General features: G+C 46.2%; 1 protein-coding gene across 1 annotated transcript; it reads left to right on the top strand.

Moving 5' to 3' along the window:
• Positions 1 to 6671: 6671 nt before the first annotated feature.
• LOC309554982 (peptidyl-prolyl cis-trans isomerase-like) lies at positions 6672 to 19121 on the top strand. The gene is made up of 5 exons (XM_082256776.1): positions 6672 to 6829; positions 14557 to 14587; positions 15758 to 15846; positions 17361 to 17533; positions 18839 to 19121. The coding sequence occupies exons 1-5, from the start codon at positions 6761 to 6763 to the stop codon at positions 18969 to 18971; spliced, it is 495 nt and encodes a 164-aa protein (XP_082112902.1). The 5' UTR covers positions 6672 to 6760; the 3' UTR covers positions 18972 to 19121.
• Positions 19122 to 22993: the final 3872 nt, after the last annotated feature.

Here is a 22993-nt window from a genome sequence, read left to right as displayed (position 1 = left end):
GAACTGGAAGTGCTGATCTTCTATCACGAAACGAAGGTACTTGTGGAAGTTCACTGCTATAGGCACGTGGAAATACGCTTCTTTGAGATCTATTGATACCAGCCAGTCTCCTGGAAGCACTGCTTTCTGAATGGTAGATAAGGTTTCCATTTTGAACTTTTCGTTCTTTATGAACCTGTTGAGATAGGTGAGATCTATCACAGGGCGCCAAGATCCATTCTTTTTCTGTACTAGAAAGAGGGGCGAATATACGCCTTGGAATCTTTCCTGCCCGGGCACCGGAACTATTGCGCCCTGAGCCACCAAAGTCCTTACATAGTCGAGCAAAACACTTATTTTCTCGTCCTGAGAGGGCAAGCGAGTGGGAATGAACCTGGAAACGGGATCTGTCGAGAAAGTCCATGTGTGTCCTATGGACACTGTCTTGATGGTCCAGAAGTCTGAGATTGAGGCCGCCCAGACACGCTGGCATGTCTGAACGGGCCCAATCTCAAAAAGACTTTGAGGTTTCTTGCCCGGAAGGTGCTGAGCCTCTGACCGTCTTACGAGAGGATGCTTGGCTTCCTTTCCAATTTCTCCTATAATCTCGCCCAGGCCTGTATGAGCGGGCATCTCTTGAACGCTCTGCAAACTGCTTTCTTGGTTGCTGCTTCTTAGGGCCAAAGAGGCGCCTATCTTGGAGAAGGAAACCTGACTTTCCACCCGTCACTTTAGTAATTGCATTATCCAATTTGTTTCCGAATAAAGAAGATCCTTCAAAAGGGATTTTGCACCAAGCCTGCTTGGAGGCTGGGTCTGCAAGCCAGGGACGCAACAACAGGGCCCGTTTGGCTGTGACAGAAGCCAACATGGATCTGGATAAGAGACGTAACACATCAATGGATGCTTCTCCAAGAAACACAGAGGCTAACTTCAGTTCCTGAACAGGAGAGTTTTCTACTGCATCTTCAGACACACTCCTTAATTTCAGTTCGACATCAGAAACCCAGGTTTCCATGGCCTTAGACATGGCTGCTAATGCTAGCACAGGTTTACAAGCCGCACCGGCCGTGATATAGATTCTTTTTAGATCCATTTTCCTGTCCAGAGGGTCTTTAAAGGAAACCGCATCGTCCAGTGGTAGGGTAACATGTTTTGCTAGTCTGGAGACCGCGGCATCGACCAGAGGAGCCAATTCCAGATGACTGACCTCTTCTGGTTTAAAGGGATACAATTTAGCCAATTTAGAGGATAAGGAAGCTTTGCCATCCCCTCTACTCCATTCTTCCAGAATGACATCCTTTAATTCTGAAAGGAGCGGAAAGTTTAGCCACTCTTTCCCCAGGTGTTTGAAAAACCTTCTCTGTTTCGTTTGTGGGGTAATGGGATCTTCCCATTTCAGAGCCTCTTTGACTGCTCTTATGAGAGGTGAAACAAGGGCGAAATCAAAGCCCCCAACTGCACCTTCCTCTTCTTCCGAATCACTTTCTGAGGATTTTCCAGAAGTGAAGCTTGGTTGAGAGGGACCTTGCTCTTCAGGAGCCTCAGCAGGAGAGCTGGGAGTAGCAGGCACAGGTGTGGGACTAGCACCCCACTCTTTCATGGATTGTTGGACAATCCGTTTCACCAGGGATTCCAATCTCTGATCTTCAGACTCTCTCTCACCAGAAGCACGAGCAAAACAGGGCTCGCAAAGGGACTTGTCCTCCGGGACATGCGCCCCACAACCCCAGCAGGCTCTCTGGGCCGTATGGCTACTGTGGCGGTGTGTGCGGTGTCTGGAGGAGGAATTTGAGCGTCTCCTTTCATGCCTGCTCCCTGATGGAGACTCACGGTGTCTTGACCTTGAAGAAGATTCTCTTCGTGGCCTGACAGGGTCTCTTTCTTGACCAGACCTGGAAGAGCTGGGAGAAAGAGAAATCCAGGGAAACACAGGATTTAGCCATGAATCATGAGCCAGCATCCCTCCCTTCATATCCCCCTAGAACAGGGATCCTCAAACTACGGTCCTCCAGCTGTTGCGGAACTACACATCCCATGAGGCATTGTAAAACTCTGAAATTCACAGACATGACAAGGCATGATGGGAATTGTGGTTCCTGAACAACTGGAGGGCCATCATTTGAAGACCCCTGCCCTAGAATGTACCAGCACTCACCTGTTGTGAGAGGGCTGGCCACAAGGGGGCGGTGAAGCAGGATCCATGTTTCAGGCAAAACCAAAACTGACAAGGAAATAGAGAGCATACAGCGGATCACTACAAGGTAATAAGGAACACTCAGGTGTCATCTTAATATGCATCCAACCACTCCCCCCCCCTGCACACCGCCAAAAGGTATACAGCATCCGGCCCCACATACCTGGATTCACAACAGACAAGGTACAGGGAAGATGTCGCTATGCCCACAGTGCTTCCCATTTGCACTGGAGCTGACAGGCGTTTAAATTTTCGCGTCAGGATGACGTCAGCGATGACCGGCCGCGATCGCAAGTGCGCATGCGCGGACCGGTCCTCGCTTCCGATCGCAGCAGGCAGAGAGCGGAGCTCCATTCCCACACAGTGCATGCATCCGCCGGACTGAACGGAGGGGGAGCAGGAAGGAGATGGCTGGAACACAAGGAGCGCTCCAGCCGCCATTGGGCCACCAGGGATAGCAAAGAAAGTACTTTGACACACAAATATAACAAATACGCTGCCATGGAGGAAGACAAATCTTCAGACCCTGTCAGGATATCCGTCGGCCATCCGAAGCACCGCACAGTTAGCAGCCAAAGGGGATTTTGAATGTCACTCACCCGCCCTTGGCTGGGCCCTGGACATAGACACCGACTTTCATTCTGAGGTAAGCCGACCAAATTTCAACAGGAAATAATCCAAATAGGGTCCTTTGAGGAGGACAAAAAAGGAACACTGGCTGTGCCTGCAAGCGGAAGTTTATAGAGGGGGGTCCTATACCATTGGAGAGGAGGCGGGGTTAACCCACACGTAGGTTGCCATGAAGACTGTCAGGAAATGGATAGTTAGGATTTTTTTTTTTTTTTTACTTACCTTGTTATTGTAGAAAGATATACTCACCTTTCTTCCACTTCCTCCCTCTGTGGCCGCGGCCCGCGCCATCACTTCCGGTTTGCAATGATTCCTGGGAGCTGAACGTCATCGCTCCCAGGAATCAATGCGATGGCACCGGCACCGCTCGTCACTTCCGGTGCGACGCCACGTTCCTTGCTAAACAGCTTCTGGGCATGCCCAGAAGTTGTGGAGGAATGCGGCGCCGCACCGGAAGTGACGAGAGGGGCCGGTGCAGGCGCATTCTGGGAGAAGAAGACACGGAAGAGGACGCAGAAGAGGATCGCGCTGGCTTCAGCTGCCCACATCAGAGATGGCAACGCTGGAGAAGAAATTTAAAAAGTGAGTATTTCTTCTTGCAGGTGAGTGCGAACGGGGACAGATCAGAGGCTAGCCATTGTGGAATGTACTAGCCCTGACTGTCCTGGGGGTATTTTCATTGAAAAAATGTTTTTTTGCCCGGAACTCCACTTTAAGGAGGCAGTGGTCCGCTTCCTGGCCCAAAGCTTTGCCCAATCAGGGCTTAGAATGCACTGTGTCAGGTGAAAATGGGACACAGGAGTGCAGAACAAACTGCACTTCTGTGATCCCCAGGAGGAGTATAGCTAAAAAACCTTTGGCTATACTTCTCCTTTAAAGGATCTGCTACTGGCTGGTGCCAGATACCACAGCGTCCTGGTTCACACTGGTGTGATGTGGGAAACCCTGCGATATCGGTTCTTGCATCGCACAGTGGTTCACACTGCCCTCTGCGAACCGCTGGGGGTGTCAATGTAAAGTTAATGACACCCCAGATCGGTTCACAGTGCATACTGTCAAATGGTGCAGGAATCAGGTTGCATGGGTGTGAACACCCAATGCGATCCAACTCCAGTGCAGACCAAAAAAAGGTCCTGCACCATTTTGGTGCCTATGCGATGGGATTTTAGTCATACAGTTTGTATGGCTGAATTTGCATTGCATAGACATCGCATTTGATCTGCTGGGGGTGTCAATGTAAAGTTAGGGCCGGTTCACACTAGTGTGATGACAGACATTGCATGTGATTCACACTACATTGCTGTGCAAACCTCCTTGCAATGTCTGTGCAATAAAAATTCAGCCATGCAAACTGTATGGCTGAATTTGCATCGCATTCGGACCAAACTCATGCAGAACCTTTTTTTGTCCGCACCGGAATCAGAGAATCGGATCGTATGGGTGTTCACACCTATGCGATCCAATTCTGCAAATCACACTGTTTTGCAAACTGATTGCGGAGGGTGTAGTTAACTTAACGCATGAACAGGTTAAGATTTTGATGTGATGCGAATTTGCAAATTCGCACTGCATCTAGTGTGAACCAACTGTTAATGACATCCCAAGATCGGTTTGCAGCTCGCAGTGCAAACTGTCAAATGATGCAAGAATCGAATCGCATAAGTATGAACACCCATGCTATCCGATTCCAGTGCGGACCAAAAAAAGGGTCCTGCACCATTTTGGTGTGATCATGATGCGATTTCAGCCTAAGGCCCCTTTTTCACACTGTAGAGTTCGTCGGTGGACTCCGTTTATCTCAGCGGGGGATGGATCCGCTGATCCCCCGCTGAGCAGGCGGATGGCAGCTGTGTCTCTGCACTGTGTGTGGAGACAGAGCAGTCAGGTCCACGCTGTTCTCTATGGGGGAATCAGATGGGAACGGACCCTCTGTCTGTTCTCATCCGATCCACTGGACGGATGGAAAATAGGGTTTCCATCTGTCCGGATTTGACGGATCGGATTGGACATGTCTCCGCTGACATCCAATGCCCCACAGAGATGCATGGGGCTTCTGTTCAGATTCGCTTGAAAAATGGACAGGCGGATCAGAACGGTCCGCATGTGTGAAAGGGGCCTTAGAGTTTGTGTGGCTGGCATTGCCAGTTCCCACATTGCACCTGAATTGCACACTGCCCCCTGCGAACCGCTGCGGGTGTCAATGTAAAGTTAATGACACCCCCAGATTGGTTTCGAAGATTGCACTGCTGTCAAATGGTGCATGAATCAGATCGCATAGGTGTGAACACCTGTGCGATTCGATTGCAGTGTGGAACTGACTCTTAATGACATCCCAATATGGGTTTGCAGAGCGCAGTGTGAACTGTCAAATGATGCAAGAATCGAATCGCATAAGTGTGAACACGCATGCTATCCGATTCTAGTGGGAACCATAAAAAGGGTCCTGCACCATTTTGGTGTGATCATGATGCGATTTCAGCCATAGAGTTTGTATGGCTGACAGTGCCAGTTCCCACATCGTCCCTGAATTGCACACTGCCCCCTGCAAACCGCTGCGGGTGTCAATGTAAAGTTAATGACATCCCCAGATTGGTTGGAAGATTGCAGTGCTGTGAAATGGTGCAGGAATCAGATCACCTAAGTGTGAACACCCGTGCGATTCGATTCCAGTGTGGACCAAAATAAGGGTCCCGCACCATTTTGGTGCAAATGCAATTTCAGCCATACAGTTTTAAAGGCCAGATCACACTATAGTGATGTTAGACACTGCATGTGATTCGCACCGCTGTGCAAATCAAATGCGATGTCTGTGTGATGCGAATTCAGCCATACAGATTGTATGACTAAATTTGCATTGCATTCAGGCCAAACTCATGCAGGACACTTTTTTGTGGTCCGCACCAGAATCGGATCACCCATGCGATCCGATTCCTGTCTGAATTGACAGTTTGCACTGCGATATGCGAGCTGATCTGAGGTGTCATTAACTTTCTATTGACACTCCCAGCAGTTGGCATATGACAGTGTGATCTGCCTGCGATTCGGGAACCCGCAGTGAGTTTGCAGGGTTCCCGCATTGCACCAGTGTGAACAAGCCTTACGGGTGAATTTGAATCGCAGACACTGCATGTGATCTGAACCGCAATGCGGTGTGAATTATATGTGATGGCACCAATGTGAACCCAGATGTGTGAGGTAGAGATGTGGGTTTCCATGAGGACAGATGTGAATGTTGGATATAGGTAAGGCATGCTGTAGAGGGGGTTGGATGTCCCTGGCAGGGTAAGGCAGCCTGTAATGGCGCCCCCTGTGGTCACTGTGTATAGACTTTCCTCACATTCCCCTGAAGATGAGGAATGCAGCCGGGAAATCTCATCTTGTCAGTCAGACGTCACCGGCCTCCGGGTAACCCCCAATTCACACGGCGGCCAGGCCAGACTACCGTTCTGGGGACCCGCCCAGAAATAACTGTAACTCTGTTCTCTCCCTCTGTGTGACTGATGAACACAGGCCGGGCCCGTTATTTCAGGTCCAGGTCAGAGGCCGGCGCTCTGTCTCCATGATCACAGGCCATTCCCCGCCATTACCCCCCGGCACTCCTCATCACTGCTACATTAGGCATAGAGAACAATATGGAGACCGCGCATCACCCCATCATCACATACGTCATCCTCTGCCCGCGACCGCGCCTTTCCACGCCACGCCCACTACTCTTCTACTGCCCCACCCGCTTCCTGAAGAGCCTCTCCTATTGGCCAGGTGGACTGTCAGTTCGCTCTGCGAGCAGCCTCAGCAGACGGCAAAGTGGGCGTGTACTGGGCGGGGCCAGTCCCTTCATATAATAAGCGCGGAGCCGCCTTCTGTAGGTTCTTTTCGGGTTGTTCTCTCGCCGAAAGCAGTGGTAACCTCAGAAACATTCATTTCGCTTTGCAGCTCGTTCGGCGGTTCGTTACCATGGCAAGAAAGAGGGTTTTCTTTGACATCACAGCCGACTCCGCCCCTCTGGGCCGCATCGTTATTGAGGTGAGGGGGTGCAGGCTGAATGAATGGCGGTGGTTTTCTCTCACGTTGGGGAAAGGTGAAGGCTTTGCCTTCGGGTCACGTGGTGTGAGCAGTGTGCTGCCCTATACATTGTGTGTATTGGAGACACGTTGTAGGATGTGAGCTATTGCGGGGTTGGGAACACTGGCAAACTACAGGCGTGCATTCCTCCGCAGGCAGGTAGAGGAATACAGTACATGAGGCGAGGCCCCGCCCTCTCCGCTCTATTCCCGGGCTGGCGTGCTCTGCAGTGGCACGTTGCGGGGATGCCGCAGTGCTGGCGCCCGCTATGAGCAGGTAAAGGGGCTTAGCCAATGGCTGGCGCAGGAAGAGGGCGTGTCTAGCTGGCTGTCTCCGCCTTCCCCTGTGCCGGGTCTGCTGTGAAGAGGAAGGGCGGGCTGGGAGTCCATTTTAGGAGGTTCAGCGCTTTAAAATGTCTCCTTTGTTCACTCGAGTGAGTGCAGGCCCTGTGCGTGTGCCACACCCTCTGCCTCACACTGGTGCGACATGAGGCGCCAATACCAAGGATCTTTCCCGCCATTGCAGGGACTCAGATGAACTCTGATCTCACTGAGGCGCTATAGCTTGCTATGGGAACCTGGGTGGTGGTTGTGGTATGGGGGGAGCAGCAGAGCCTTAGCTTGGTATGGGGGGGGGGGGGGCAGAACCTGGGTGGTGGTATGGGGAGCAGAGCCTTAGCTTGGTATGGGGTGGTCGAGGGGAGCAGAACCTGGGTGGGGGGGAGCAGAGCCTGGGTGGTGGAGGTATGGGGGGGGGGGAGCAGAGCCTTAGCTTGGTATGGGGTGGTTGAGGGGAGCAGAACCTGGGTGGTGGTTGTGGTAAGGGGGGGAGCAGAGCCTTAGCCTGGGGGGGGGGGGTTTGTTTTAGAGGGGGTGGGGGAGAAGGGGGGCAGAGCTTTTTTTGGGGGGTGGCTTGTAGTAGGGGGAGCAGAGTTGGGGGGGTGATAGGTGGAGATCTAAATTGCTACATCACCTGCCTCTGTTCTGTAGAGCCTCTGTCAGGCTGCACATGTACAAGCTATTAGGCTTAACCCCAAAATGTAATGTCTAGCAGCCTAATCATTAGATGTGGTGGCTGCATTAGCTTTATCTTGGGTGTGCTCATTTGGTGGTCTGGCAAGTAACTCTGTATGAAGGAGCACAGGGGGCACCTTTGGACATAATCAGGGAGGTAAGGGAGTGTTGATGTACTAGCAGATCTACATACCCTACCCCATTGGCATTTAATTCCAACTCATACTTTAATCCGGTACAGCCAAATGTTTCCTTTTTTGGAATAAATGCTCTGCTTGCTGATAAAAAAAAGCTAATTGTAAGCACCCATGTCAGTGGTAATCTGATACATTCTGCTAGAGAACACAGTTCCCTCTGAAAAACTGACAGTAAGACCTGATCGGAAAGCCCGTGTGTAAGGGGCCTGATTGTATTGCACAGAGCAGCCATGATCCTCCTTCTCTTGGATCCCATGATGGCCAAGGCTCCATTTCCTCTTGGCACACCCATAGGAAGCCACTTCTATGGAGACTTCACTGCCAGCTTACTCTAGCTAGACCATATGACTATAGGCACAGTGGCTTGGCCTTGCTCTCATCAGTTTTGATTGGCAGTGGAACCAAAGTACATTCCTTTGATCTAAAAAAGTTATACATTGAGGTTTAGGCTCGGTTCACACTGGGACGGCACAACTCTGTACTACTTCGGGGGCGACTTGTGCATTCCCATGCACCACGACTTCGGAGCGACTTGCATGGACTTCACATAATGGAAGTCTATGCAAGTTGCCCTGGAGCCCAGGACCCTTTTTCTAAGTCGGAGCAACTTGTGTCGCTCCTATTAGAACCGGTCCTGTAGCAGTTAATGGACCGCGAGGGAGCGCTAGTGTGAATCGAGTATTAGACCCCGTTCACACTGGGGCAACTTGTCAGGCGACCATGTCGCCTGACAAGTCGCCGTGGGTCAACTGCCATAGAGTAGCACAGGACCCGTTCTAAAAGGAGCGACACAAGTCGCTCCGACTTAGAAAAAGGGTCCTGTACTACTTTGGGGCGACCTGCATTGACTTCAATGATATGAAGTCCATGCATGTCGCGGTGCGAGCTGTGCATCACTACTTCACAGGTCGCCCTGGGAAGTCGGGTCACCTGTATGTGAACTGGCTCTTGTAGTTCTTGCAGCCTTACAATGTTGATAAATGTTTTGGAGGTGCTTTTTGATTATTGGAGAGCAGGCAGAGTTCCCAGTATAGCTGGAGAACTGACCAGTGTGATCAGTTTATATTAGGAGAGCAGAGGGACTGGCTTGGACAGGAAGTTCACATAAATGAAGCAATACAAACAGGGGACTTTCATACATGCACATATCAGGAATTTGGAACATTGGGGTAACAAACACTTTAAAATGGCTCTAAGGCAGGCCATAGACGATTCGAATTACGTACGATTTATCGTTCGATAAACGAAAGCGGCACTCGTGCACATCATCGAGTGTACCATCAATGTGAGCCGAAAATCGGACGACAAAACACTATTTTTTGTGCCTTTTAACCACATCTCTACCGGACACACTCCCTACTGTTCTGTGTTTTGTTAGGCGAAATCATACAACTCCCCCACTAATGATACGAAATTCGGCCGATTTTCGCAAAAAAACCCAACATGTTGGATATGTGAATTTTTGCTGTCGTACGAAAATCGAACGTTTTACATACCACACTAACGATACGAAAATCGTTCGATAACACTGCCATTTACGATTTTCGTACGAAATTCGAATCGTCTATGGCCTGCCTTAAGCATTGGACCTTTACATTTTTTTTTTTTTTTTTTTTTTTTTTTTTTTTTTGTCTAAAGTAGGTTTATGCTAGCCCCCTCTCCTTTTGTCCAGCCATCAGTGGCCTGCATCTTTGGCCAATCAGAAGACATCACTCCTCACATGGGTAGGAGGGGTAACATTCTGGCCTGCAGGGATCAAGACAGCTGCTAACATTGCCTGTCTGTCCTGCGGGGAAAAAAAACCCTGCCTGCGGAGTATACTAACAAGGACTGCTGTTTGACATGCGATCCAGTCCTGTGCACAGTGATACAATGCAGCATGTCCACATTCTATCACTGATCACTGCTGCATTGCAATGTGAATAGGACATACTAAAACTACTGTCCTAGCAGTGACTGGAATTCTTCCAGTGCAGAGAAATGCCAGTAACTCCAATATGTGAACTGGCCCAAAATCATGTGCCCAACGCTAACCTTTTGTTAATATTTAATCCCTCACCCAAGCTGACCTCTAAAAATTTTTACCTTTAAACATTTTCTCATCTCTGCTTACCTGGCCTAGAATGTTTCATTCTAGGCTATGGGATACTGATGTATATCCATGAAAGGCATTCACTTCTAATGCTAAATGTCACGTGTGCAGATGGGAGTGCTGTCCTATTTGGGGGGGGGGTCGTCCCTGTAGGAAGGAGGCTTGTTGACATGTTCTAAAGTGAACAGTGTTAGCTTTGCGAAGTCAGGGGTTAGAAGAACCCTTGTTAGGTTTTTTATTGCTGTCCAGATCTCCCTGTTGTGTACAGGACGTTAGGGAGGTCTCCCTAATGGGATCTAGAGCAGAACAATGAAGACCCCTTTTCCCTGACATATGAATTGTACTTTAATCGGTACAGGGCATGCCACTGACATGGCTGTTTCTATATGGAGGAAGCTTGGTGTAACCTGCCCATGTCTGCAGGTACCCAATGCTCTGCTATAGACATTCTGGGATTATCTGGTCTTGTAGCCAGCTTTCCCTGTATTCCTGACTCATGTCTGAGTTGATGACTTATCTCCCAAATCCCCACCCTGCTGCCATGAAAATATTTGTTTCTGGCGTCCACAAAGTTGAAGGCGGTATGGGTGTTGCACTGCAGTCTTCAGTCTGCCCTTGCTGATCTTTTATCCTGACAAAATTTGCCATTGCTTTTGGCAAGGGAGTTTGGGCTTCTTGCATTTTAGCCTGTCTGCGGCTCTGATTTGGTGCCTCTCCACATTTAAAACCATACCATAAGCTGTATCTGCATTTGAGATCTGGGAAATGTTTGGGGTGGGTGAAGGGGGATAGTGTAGTCTCTGCATGCTGGAACATGCAGTGCTTCTTACTGGTTTACATAGACTCAAAAAATATCTCGTTTCAACATTGACCCTAGTTGACCTGAAACTTGACACTTTACTGAGATGACCTTCTCAAGGTCATGGTACATTACAAGGCAAGGATGCTGCTGTACATTGATTTGCAGCCAGAGCACTCCTTTTTAAAGCAGAACTACACTGCATAAGAGCACCATAAATCAAAAGCACTATTTAATTCATTTTAATATTCAAAGCAAACTCTCCTGTTAGTCTATATATCTATGCTGTTTTATTTTGAGAAATCATTTTGCAAAACACCCCTAGCATGTCTGGCTGAGGCAATGTTGTGTAAAGGCAGATGCTTCATGTAGAATTTACTACCTGGAATCCATCTGCCCTTAGTTTAGGCATACAGGCAGGAGGGTGTGCTTGGCTAAGAGCTCCTCGTTTGTCTAGCCATTGAAACCAGGAAGTAACTGAAGAAATGTGAGTTTAATACCAGTACATATGATCTACTTCCCTGAGACTGATGAGCCACTTTAAGTTGCACATGCACTGGCTGCCAATGATATCTTTGCTCAATTATCCATATGACCTATAGGGTGGACCTTAAGTGGGTTAAACTGTTCTGTTCAATCTTATGATCACATGTTTCATGAAGCTGGTTTTGGGAACAAAAGATTCCTTGTCACAGTGTGGTACTACTAAAGCAGATTATCATCTTGGTGGTTACAGTAGTCAGTCTATGTAGTTGTCATGCGAGTTGGCAGTAGTCCTGTGCTGACCAGCACCTGGACATCAATAGCAAAGTCAAGCCTCCCAATTAAAGAAGTTTGGGGGGGGGTTATAAATATGCTTTACATCATGATGCTGCATTGGTGTTGCTCTAGCTGACTAAGGCCCCTTTCACACTTGCGGACCGTTCAGATCCACCTGTCAGTTTTTCAGCCGGATCTGAACGGATGCCCCATGCATTTCTGTGGCATCGGATGTCTGCTGACATCCGAGCAGACATCCGATCCTGTCCGTCAAATCTGGACAGATGGAAACCCTATGTTCATACTTCTGGCGGATCGGATGAGAACGGACAGGCGGTCCCCATAGAGGACCTGACGTCTCTGTCTCCGCACACAATGAATAGGATGGGTTCTGCTGGCTTTGGCTCAGTTGTGCACTCAGAGCCAGCTGTCATTAGCTAGGCAGCTGAGTGGTGGATCCCAAAAATATAGTTGGAATCAACTCTGGGAATCCAGCTGGCTTCTAGATCACGAGTGTAATCTGCTACCAGCATTTGTCATGAAAACATACTAGGTAGCAGTTTTCAGCCAGCAAAAAAGAAATGCCAAACATTGTATGGTCAGCTTTGTAATCTGTAGTTTCCGTAGCTTCAAAATTAATTTTCAACTGCTAAAATTTGTAGTAATCTGACCTAGGGAATTGCCAGCTAAATACAGCAATTTGTAAAGGTCTGCATCCTCATGAAGTGTCCAACCTTATGCTTAGTTGTGACAATGGCACATCGTAAAGCCTCCGCAATATTGGGGGTTGAGAACTGCCTCCAAGCTGACCAGCCTCTGCATATTTGGATGCAGACAGACTAGACAGCAGTCCTCTGGAGAATGGATCAATGCATCTTTAGGCCCATGGTGTTGGGGATGGGACTATGCAAACTACCTGGGATCACATAAGTGCAATTAGTTTAATCATAGAAGCTTATTGTGCTAGGGTGGCGCTTCACTTGTTTGCTATTTGTCCATAGATGTCTAGAGCAGTGTTTCTCAACTCCGGGCCTCAGGGCACACTAACAGGCCAGATTTTAAGTATTACCTTGGGAGATGCCGACTAGAATACTGCAATCACTGAGCAGCAAATGATATCACCTGTGATGTATTTCAGTTTTCTTGCAAACCTGGCCTGTTAGTGGGTCCTGAGGACTGGAGTTGAGAATACTGGTCTAGACAATAAGGGGGATGGGGCACAGACCCTGGCTCCTTTTTGACTATCACTGCTGTTTTTGGAGTGCTTTGAAACACTTGAGCAGAAGTGGGGTTTATTGTATACAGTATTGGTGAATTTTATCCATCATACAATGTGCGATCTGAACTACAGTATTGCTAAATATTCTAGCTTGCTTTAAACACAAGACACGCTTGTATTTAAAGGAGCCTGCATAATGTAAAATCATTTGGCATGTGTCCTGTGCTTTGGCATGAAGCATTGAGTTCTCTGCTCTAGCATGCCTACTTGCGTGATCTTGTTTGGTATTTGGATCTGGCAACCTTTTATGTATATAAAACATTGTGCCTACATCAGAGGTACAAGAAGCTCTTTATTGGTTGACCGGCCAAGCATAGGATGCTGGGTTATCTCCACTACTGGTGCAAAACTGAGCTATATTTCCCAAGGGAATCCAAAGGCTGCACAGGCGTGTCTTGTTATAAAGCGTGACAAAAGGAGTAATCTGCCCTTGTAGAGCCTTTTGGTTTTACTAGAATGTAGCTCTGCATTCATTAAATTCTGCTGACAAGTCAAATTCAGGTACTTCACATCTAAGACTGAAGGAGAGAGCCTGGGTTCACACTTGTGCAGTGCAGGACACCACATGTGATTTGATTAGGAATTGGACTACATTCCTATTTAAATGACATGCGATTCATTGCAGTGTGATTTGAGGGTATTTGTATGGGCTCAAATTACACTGCACAAGGTGCAGGCATCAGTTTGCTGCACTGGAATCGGATCACATGGGTGTTCACACCCATGCATCGGTTTCTTGCTATTGCACTGTGTCCTGCAACCTGTTTTGAGGTGTTAAAATAATTTAACATTGATACTGGTGGCAGATCGCATGAACAATGTGATTTCAGCGCAGGGCAAGAAATGCACAGGATTTGCTGCATTTCCTGCACTGCATATATGAAATGGGCCTGACTTTAGGTTATGAAGGTAGAACCAAACCATGTATTTGGCAGATGTGATGGGGTCTGTAACAGCAAGCCTAGATTTGGATGACATGAGGAGAGCATCCCAGAGCTCTGTCTAACATTGATTGTACAGTAGTCTATTATTTACAAATGTGAGAGAAGTGGACTATGAAAACTGCTGTACTAAGACTTTGATCAAAGTTTCTCAAAGCAACACTTTTTTTTTTTTTTTTTTTTTTTTAACTGGGTTTTCTCTCGATGAAAGCCGACATCCCAAATCCTCTCTAGCTTGCTTTTTGGTGCCTCTAATCTATACTGGGAAGCTACACATGTTCGTTAAATGAAGTCAACACACTGTAGGACTTGTTCACCAATGAATCAAGGCAGCATGAGAGCTCTCCTAATAACATAATCTCCTATGAACATGTGCGTGTCGAACCTTAATGTTTATAAGCCTGTAGACACTGGGCATGGTGTAGTGAATAGCAGTTACTCATGACCTACTGTCTAAGTTATGTGCCACATGCCAGCTTAAGTAAACAGGCTTCCCATCTCATTCCAGTCTTGTATCCTCTGGCACAAATGTGACATTATTCAGTCAAACCTCCTGTAACCAAATATAAACACTTCTGAATTTTTTTTTTTTTATTTTCTCTTTGCAGCTGAGATTTGATGTTTGTCCAAAGACCTGTGGTATGTATGATTTTTATTGGTTTTCTGTGGTTGGGGGTCGGTGACACTGCATTCTCCTAGATTGGAATGATGTACATGGGGGGGGGGGGGTTTGGGGGTTTAGTCTCTTGGTTGCTCATTCTATATAAGCATTTCAAGTTAATTCATCTACCTTATGTGAGCTTCTCCTTTTATAGTAGTGTTTGTAAAGCTTCGCATTGACTGCTCTGAAGAATTGAATATTGCAGTCAGAAATGTCAGGCTGCAAATTGTTTTGAAAAGCTGATGCTTGACTCAATTTTTTTTTTAATGCAGATAGTTATGCTGGGGATTGGGGCACATTTCCAGTTGTCAGCCCCTGGTTTTAAAACCAACCATACATTTTCACAAATGTATATGTAAATTGTCAACACATTAAATGCATGAGGAATGTTAAGTACTTCAGATGTTGGCTTTAACATTTTAGTTCACTTCCCAAACCCTTTCACTGTAAAACTACAAGAGAATTTATCCTGCAATTTTCGCTTTCTGTGATTGAAGACCAACCTAGTTAATATAGTTAATAATCCTAGGCAGTGTGTACGAGGAATAGTCTCCACTCAAAGGGGGTTTTTAGTTAAGTGCCTGCTTGAGTATCAATTTAAAGCCCCGAACCTTTTGCCATTGGCTCCCTAGTTCATCAGGACAGTTAACAGTTCATTTAGATGGTAAAGCAACTTGCAGCCATACTAATGCCCCTCCATTGCCATGTGTTTGAGCTGTAGTCTACATGAGCCCTTCATTTGGGTTTTAGCTCTGCTCAGTGCAGGGTGTTTAGCTCTGTTAGAGGCGATCTCTGATTACAGCACAGTGCAACAATCTGGCTCTGCTGCATGGTGGTGGGAGAATGCACTGTATGGCTGCGGGTAATGCTCAGCAGGAGTACTGATTTTCCCCAGTGAACAAGGAATCTTGTTAAAACATAATTTTTTTTTTTTTATGGGTCTGCAATGGGCTCTAAGGCCTGCCAATCATGCTACGGCCATGACTTATGAAGTTTGATCAGGCTGTGATGTCAATTTATGGCTTCTGTAGGAGGAGAAAAGGCTGGCCAACTTAATACGTAGCTAGCCTGGGAGCAAAACTAAACTTTTGTCATCTTTTGCTGATTCAGCTATGCAGATATTTATTTTACTGTTTTCATTTCTGCAGAAAACTTCTTCCAGTTGTGCACTGGACAACCAGGATTTGGTTACAAAGGCTCTGGCTTCCACAGAGTCATCCCAGACTTTATGTGCCAGGTATGTTTGCTTTCTTTAGCTTATTAAGGCTATACAGCATCCCCCACATCTGTCAATATGCTTAAACCTGATTGCTTAATTCCTTTTACAGGCCTATAACCTTAATGCTTCATCCTACAGTGTGGTGCCTTCCATGGTTTTGGTACCTCCCCTGGCAGAAATCTATTAATTTACTCTTGGGCAAAAAGGCTTTATACTTTAATCTCATCAGACTTGTATAGCAAGTTTAAGTTAATGGACATTAAAGGAGTTGTAAAGTCAGGAAGGTTTTGTTTATCTTAATGCATTAAGATAAAAAGCCTTCTGTGTATAGAAGCCTCCCCAGCACCCCCTAATACTTGAGTCCCATCTGTCCAATTTCCCTTGGCCATCTTGGGACCCTCCCTCCTGATTGGCTGAGATACAGCCATGGTTGCATTGGATTCCGCTGCTGCCAATCAGGTGAGAAGGTGGGGACCAACAGCAGCTCCATCTGAATGGACCTGCAGCCTGGCTGGGGTGCCCCCATAGCAAGCTGTTTGCTGTGGGGGGCACTTGTTAGGAGGGAGGTGCTGGGAGCAGCAACAAGGGACCCGAGAAGAGGATCCAGGCTTCTCTGTGCGAACAAGCTGCAGAGGTATGTTTTTAACATGTTTTAAGAATAAAAAAGAGACTTTACAATCCTTTTTAAGCAAAAAGCAATTTGGCAAAATTTCCAATACAGTGTAGTGTGGTGGGGGGTGTAGCAGCTTAGTGTAGTGCACATCAGTGAGTAGTCTTAACAAAGTTGCCCATTCAGGGGGTTTCAATCAATGCTTAACAAAGGTAGGATTCAATCTCCAGGCTCATTAGCAGCAATGCTGCTTGGGCTTTGTGCCATCCTCTATACCAGGGATCTTCAAACTATGGCCCTCCAGTTGTTCAGGAACTACAATTCCTATCATGCCTAGTCATGTCTGTGAATGTCAGTTTTACAATGCCTCATGGGATGTGTAGTTCCTCAACAGTTGGAGGGCCGTAGTTTGAGGACCCTTGCTCTATACCATGTAAGCATCACTGTATCTGCACACTGTACCTCGGCTTGCACAGTGCAGGTTTCAGTGAAGCGGCAAGAAAGTGCTGATGTGCACACTTGTGGCCTGCATCCTTGCACTCACATTGACTCCTGAGGAGGTTTTAGCCCAGAACAATGGTCAGGTCTCTACAGAAAGATCCACACCAGCATATGTGTGCTGGCTGTTGCCAAAACCTGGTTTCAGCAATGGTAATTTCATCCCACCAAGATCACTACAAAATCTCCAGGTCCCCAATTGGATTTTATCAACCACTGAACATTTTTCTCCAAATTAAACAGCACTCTGAAACCCCTCAACCTGCCTAGTTGAGAATCCTGGGTGAACCTACACCATGACTGGGAATAGCACTGTCCCCAGTGGGAGTAACTTATTAAATTTAGATCAGCACATGGTATTTTTCACTGCAAATATTGGGAAGATGACTTAAGTTGAATTAATATCTGCTTTGTTTCCTGATAGGGTGGAGACTTTACCAATCATAACGGAACTGGTGGAAAATCTATCTATGGAAACAAGTTTGCCGATGAGAACTTTGCTCTGAAGCACACTGGACCAGGAATTCTGTCTATGGCCAATGCTGGCCCTAACACAAACGGTTCCCAGTTCTTCATCTGTACTTCTGCAACCAGTTGGTAAGTTACTGTTGCAAATTGGCATGTCCTCAAGTATTTCTATTTTGCAAAAAGAAATGCATGATCATTTGATTAGTATGGGGTTGACATTGAGTTTTTCAGCAACTACATATCGGTGTGTAGTTGATGTACCACTTTTCATATGATCTGCTCTTGAGTACTTCTGTACCTAAGGTAAAGATCACATGGTTTCTGGCTACTTGACACATTATCTCCTACATAATAGAACCTGTAGTGTTGTTGGGTGTATTAAGGGGAATAAATGTCACTTCCAGATATGTATTGATAAATGCCCCACCCTTCTGAAAGATTAAACCTGGCCATAGATGGTTGCAGGAAATCTGCACCATAGGATGCAGAAGTTTTTATGCTTTCCCCCATCAACTAAGTGCAAATAGGGGAATTTCTCCCAGTGAGCAGTTGTAAGCTGTAAGCAGGGGAATCCATCCCCACAGAAGACAGTGATTATTGCTAGTGGCTATAGCAGCTGCTAGCAATGGTCACAAATTAATCCCAACAGGCTGGTTTTACCAAGTTGGATCACTCGCTTCAGCCAGTTCCTGCTGAGATTCAACAGTATGGCCAGCCTAAGGTCCCTTTCACACTAGCAGACCGTTCAGATCCGCCTGTCAGTTTTTCAGGTGGATCTGAACAGATGCCCCATGCATCGGATGTCAGCGGAGACATGTCTGCTGACATCCGGTCCGTCAAATCTGGACTGATGGAAATCCTATATTCCATCCAGCAGATCGGATGAGCACAGACAGGCGGTCATCGTCCGATTTCCCCATAGAGAACAGCAGGGACCTGACAGCTGTCTCCGCACACAGCGCGCAGACAGAGCTGCTATCTGCCTGCTCAGCGGGGGTTCGGCGGATCGGTCCGCTGACACTCGGAGTGAAAGGGACCTTATGCTTGCCTATGAAATCCAAACGAAGATATGGATGGCTAAGACTAGATTCTGGTTTGAATGTCTAGTACTGTTAAATACTTTGGTCTAAGTTCTAGTTGTGTCAGAAAATTGGGGGGAGGAGTTGACATTATTATATAGTATTTATATAGCGCCAGCAGTTTATGCAGCGCTTTACAACTTGAGGGTAGACAGTACAAATACAATACACTTCAATACAGAAGGAATCGGAGGACCCTGCTCGTTAGAGCTTACAAGCCTTAAGTCATGGGTACTGTGCTTCATACAGAGCTAATGTTGGTGGGGAGGTGGAGCAGATGTGTGCAGGAGTTCCTATACTTGCTATTTTTGTAGCTGAACAGCTGTTGAATCACCTTTTTATGATTCTTTTGCAGGCTTGACGGAAAGCATGTTGTGTTTGGTTCAGTTGTGGATGGCATGGATGTTGTGAGAAAAATGGAAAGCTTTGGTTCTCAGTCAGGGAAGACCAATAAGAAACTTGTGATTGCTGACTGTGGCCAGATATAAAGGAACTTGCATCCTCATCCTAGTCTTAACATCACAAGCATTCCTCTTCATCGGCTTCGGAATTCTTCAGTCCTGGACTGTCTCTGGAGTTTAATCTCATCTTGCAATCATCCTTGTTTTGTTTCATTTTTTTTTTTTCTTCCACATGTTCTGTTCCTTGCAGAACACAATCTAAATAAAATAAAAAAAAAAAAAAGAAAACCTTAACTGGGTCTTGTATGCTTTATTGTCAATGCCAGGCTGACATTGTGTGGTAAATATCAAGGAGGAAGTTGCACATAGTGTGGTGAGGCATTTTGCCTGCTGCAAGGACATACACATTTGTTGTCACATTGCTGCAATGCAGACATACTGGGTTTTTTCCCAGCATGCTGTACAGTGACATGAACAAGGGGTACTTGTACTTCAAAAATTTGTATAAAGAGCTATGTGATGCACTGAATCATGCATCACGTTGCCCCCACAACAGTTGGAACATACAGCTTCTAGAGGTAGAGGGCTCTGGCAGCTTGCCTGTTCATGTGTATCAGCCCAAAGGTGGGTTTAACCATGAGAGCATCACGTAAGGTGCAATTTTGGTAAAAATGTTTAGTATTTAATAGTTTAAATCTGATACCCCCTCAAAGACTCCTGTTTCTTTGCCTTATCTCTGTATGCTGCCCTCATACCCCCACCGCCCCTGCCCATGATTCAAAACACCCAGGTGTGAATGCAGCCAGCATCGGCAGGCTAGGTCGCATACATGTACTTGTCTAGCTGGTTTGGCTTATGGGCACGCTGCCCCTGTGACTACTGTGCAATCACAATGTTTACAAAGCAGTGTAAAACTTCATTTACAGCCATTTCCGGTTGTGTGGTGCTTGATTTGCCCACAACAATCAGATGGGTCAATCACCACACCCTGTAACGCATGATTACATGTAGCCAAGCTGATCACTCATAATTACAGCTGTTATGAATGTAACCCATTAATGGCAGTTTACTATAGTGACAACTGCTGAAATGTAATTAACATAATGGGCTCAATTCAGTGTGGCGTTTGGGGAAAACCACAATCTGAGTAACTTGTAGCTTTACCAATAAAGCTGAATTCGTTCAACAAAATTTGCAGTATTTAACTCCTGAAACCATTATCAGAACAGTGAAGGTTTAAAGAACCCTTGTGTTTTTTAATTATGCATATAACTCAATGGGTTAAATTGTAGAAATATGCCAACTCGGACCCCATTCATACGTGCGACTTGGAACCCAAAGTGGCACCCTTTTGTTCTCAATCAGTACCATTCATATCCAACTTTAACTGCTTGCCGACTGCCGCAAGTACATATACTGCGGCGGTCAGCCAAAGTGACATATCGGTACGTCACTAGCCTGGGAGCCAATAGCGGGCGAGCGTGCTCCCATCCTGGCTCGTTCCCTAACGAGTCCGCACGTGTGATCGTCGGACCCGATGTTCTCCGTGAAGGGAGAAAGGCAGGCGGCTATTAAACAAAGCCGCCTGTCATTTTTCCCTGTGTAAAAATGGGAGATCACACGGTTCTGCTATGTAGGACCATTGATCTCTATTACACCAGTAGCCACATCCAATCACAGTTGGAAACACGCCCCTAGGGACAAACTTGACCCCTCCTTTCAATAGTTAACCCCTTCCCTGCCAGTGTCATTTTTGCAGTAACAGTGCATATGTTTAGCACTGGTACCCTCAAATGTCAGTCAAGGGTCTGATCTGTCCGTCGCAGTCCCGCAAAAAAAATCGCAGATCGCCGCCATTACTCATTTAAAAAAAATGACATATCTTTCCCTTTGGTTAGCGCAAAAGTAAACGCAATAACTTTTGCGCTAACCAATCAAAATGCGCTTTTTTTTATACCAAGCATATGTAGCAGAAAACAAATTGACCAAAAATGTTAAATTTTGATCTTTACTTTTTTTTTTGGGGGGGGGGGGGGGGGATTTCATATAAACAAAATGTGAAATATTGTTTTTGCAAAATTGTCGCTCCTTTTTTCACAAATCTCCCAAACCAAAAACGTTGAGGAACAAAACAGCCCCACATTTTATTTACTGATTATAGCGCACGATCAAAAAATCGCACAGGTGATCAAATGCCACCAAAAAGCTTTGTGGGGGGAAAAAAAGGACGTCAAATTAGTTGAGGTACAGCGTCCTACGACCGCGCAATTGTCCGTTAAAGTCACGCAGTGCCGAATCGCAAAATAGGCCCTGGTCAGGATGGGGGTAAAATCTTCCAGAGCTTAAGTGGCTAAAGTTCCTGTACTGACTTTCATGCGACTTGAGATCCATAGGCTTTAATGTAAACCCTCAAAGTTGCAGCTGCATGATCGACCTGTGACTTTGTAGAGCAAAATCAGAATTGCAAAGGAAAAATGCCACCTTTCCTCAATTGGCTGTGAGTGTATGCCTCTGCACCTAGTGGTGGAACAGGAAAAATGTCTAATGTTCACCTTCTAAACAGTGTAGAAAGCTGAAAACAGCAGATGTACAAATTATGCAGGGAGATTGTGGTTTCATCTGTTTATCATCCGAGGCTGTGCACTTCACTGTGCACTTCACTGGCTATCTAAGGGTTTAAACTTAAAACGGTAAACAGGACCCAATAGAGGAGAATTCTCCCTAACTGGTACACTGACAGCAATAAAAGCCTGACTGGCTCATCCACTTTATCCAAAACTACAAAGTTTGCCTTTAGTTTTTACTTTAGGTTAATCAGCCCAGATTGATTCTGTATTTCCACATTTAGCATTACTGGTGAGAAACATCCAAATTGCCTATATTTTTACACTACTTGAATACCTAATGCCTAGACCGCTGCTTATTTAACTCCTTTAGGAATGAGTTTAACCACTTCAGCTCTGTAAGGTTTACACCCTCCATGACCGGGTCATGTTTTTGCAATACGGCACTGGGTTGTGTTAACTGACAACTGTGCAGTCATGCAACACTATACCCAAATAAAATCAAATCCCCCCCCCTGCAAATAGTTTTATTTTGGTGGTATTTGGTCACCGCTGCAGTTCTAGTTTTACGCTATAAACGTTCTGCTTTTAAAACATCCATTAAAAAAATGTTTTCATCCCAATAGGTATTCTGCCATATATTTTAGGTGAACAAATTCTAATCAGTGTGTATTGATTGGTTTGTGCAAAAGTTATAGCATCTACATTATGGACATTAATGGACTTTGTTTCTTTTTACTAGTAATATCAATGACTGACAAATCTGACACTTTGGGAACCAGTATTACTGATACAGTGGTCAGTGCTAAATATGCACTGATACTGACCGGGAAGGTTATCAGGGGCGATCAAGGGGATAAATGTATACCTAAAATGTGCTTTCTCACTGTGTGGAAGGTGCTTGTACTCTGGGAAGGCAGAGATCTGTGTTCCTGCAGAAACCCAGGATCATTGCTTTCCCTACTGACAGAACCGCCGCCTGCCTTATTTTCATAGGCAGACCACCATTCTATTTCTGTCCCGAACAATCAGTGGGTCCCAGCAGACATCAAGTTCACCGGACCTGCTGATTGGCTCCTGTGTCCAATCGCAGCAGGAGTAGAGCACAGACCCGGGAAGTGCAGGATCACGTACAGGTACGTGATTCTGCACAGAGTGGGTGCCCTGCTGCACTAAATGTATGTGGGGCTGTTTTGTACCTCCACGGTTTGGGAGGTGATTGTGAATTGATATTTTCAGCATCTTATGAGATGATGGGAGAAAGGGTCACCGGATTCAATTATCTAATTCTTTTGTGAATTGAGCCTGCTGTTAGCAGTCATTATCCCTAATCACCGCCACACTAGTAATATGATGCTGTACTACACTAGTTACAGTATTTTTTTTATAGTTTTCTATCGTTTTATTGACAGACGCAGCTCTCAATCGTACTCAGGGTTATGATCTTCAAGGGATTGTCACTAGGTGAGAAAAAAAAAAATTGTCCATGCCTAGGGGGGCTGTCCCAGCAGGCATAACCCCTTAGGCTCTGCTATACTCAGTTTG

The sequence above is a fragment of the Pelophylax lessonae genome (genome assembly GCF_965119305.1).
Source record: "Pelophylax lessonae genome assembly, chromosome: 4".
NCBI classification, from domain to species: Eukaryota; Metazoa; Chordata; class Amphibia; order Anura; family Ranidae; genus Pelophylax; species Pelophylax lessonae.
Note: the sequence above shows the minus strand (reverse complement) of the source record. Positions and strands in the feature narration are given on the sequence as shown.

Coding starts and splice junctions, on each gene's coding strand:
- LOC309554982 (XM_082256776.1), top strand. CDS start 6,761: ATGGCAAGAAAGAGGGTTTTCTTTGACATCACAGCCGACTCCGCCCCT. Junction 14,588..15,757: donor TGTTTGTCCAAAGACCTGTG/GTATGTATGATT, acceptor TCATTTCTGCAG/AAAACTTCTTCCAGTTGTGC. Junction 15,847..17,360: donor TCCCAGACTTTATGTGCCAG/GTATGTTTGCTT, acceptor GTTTCCTGATAG/GGTGGAGACTTTACCAATCA.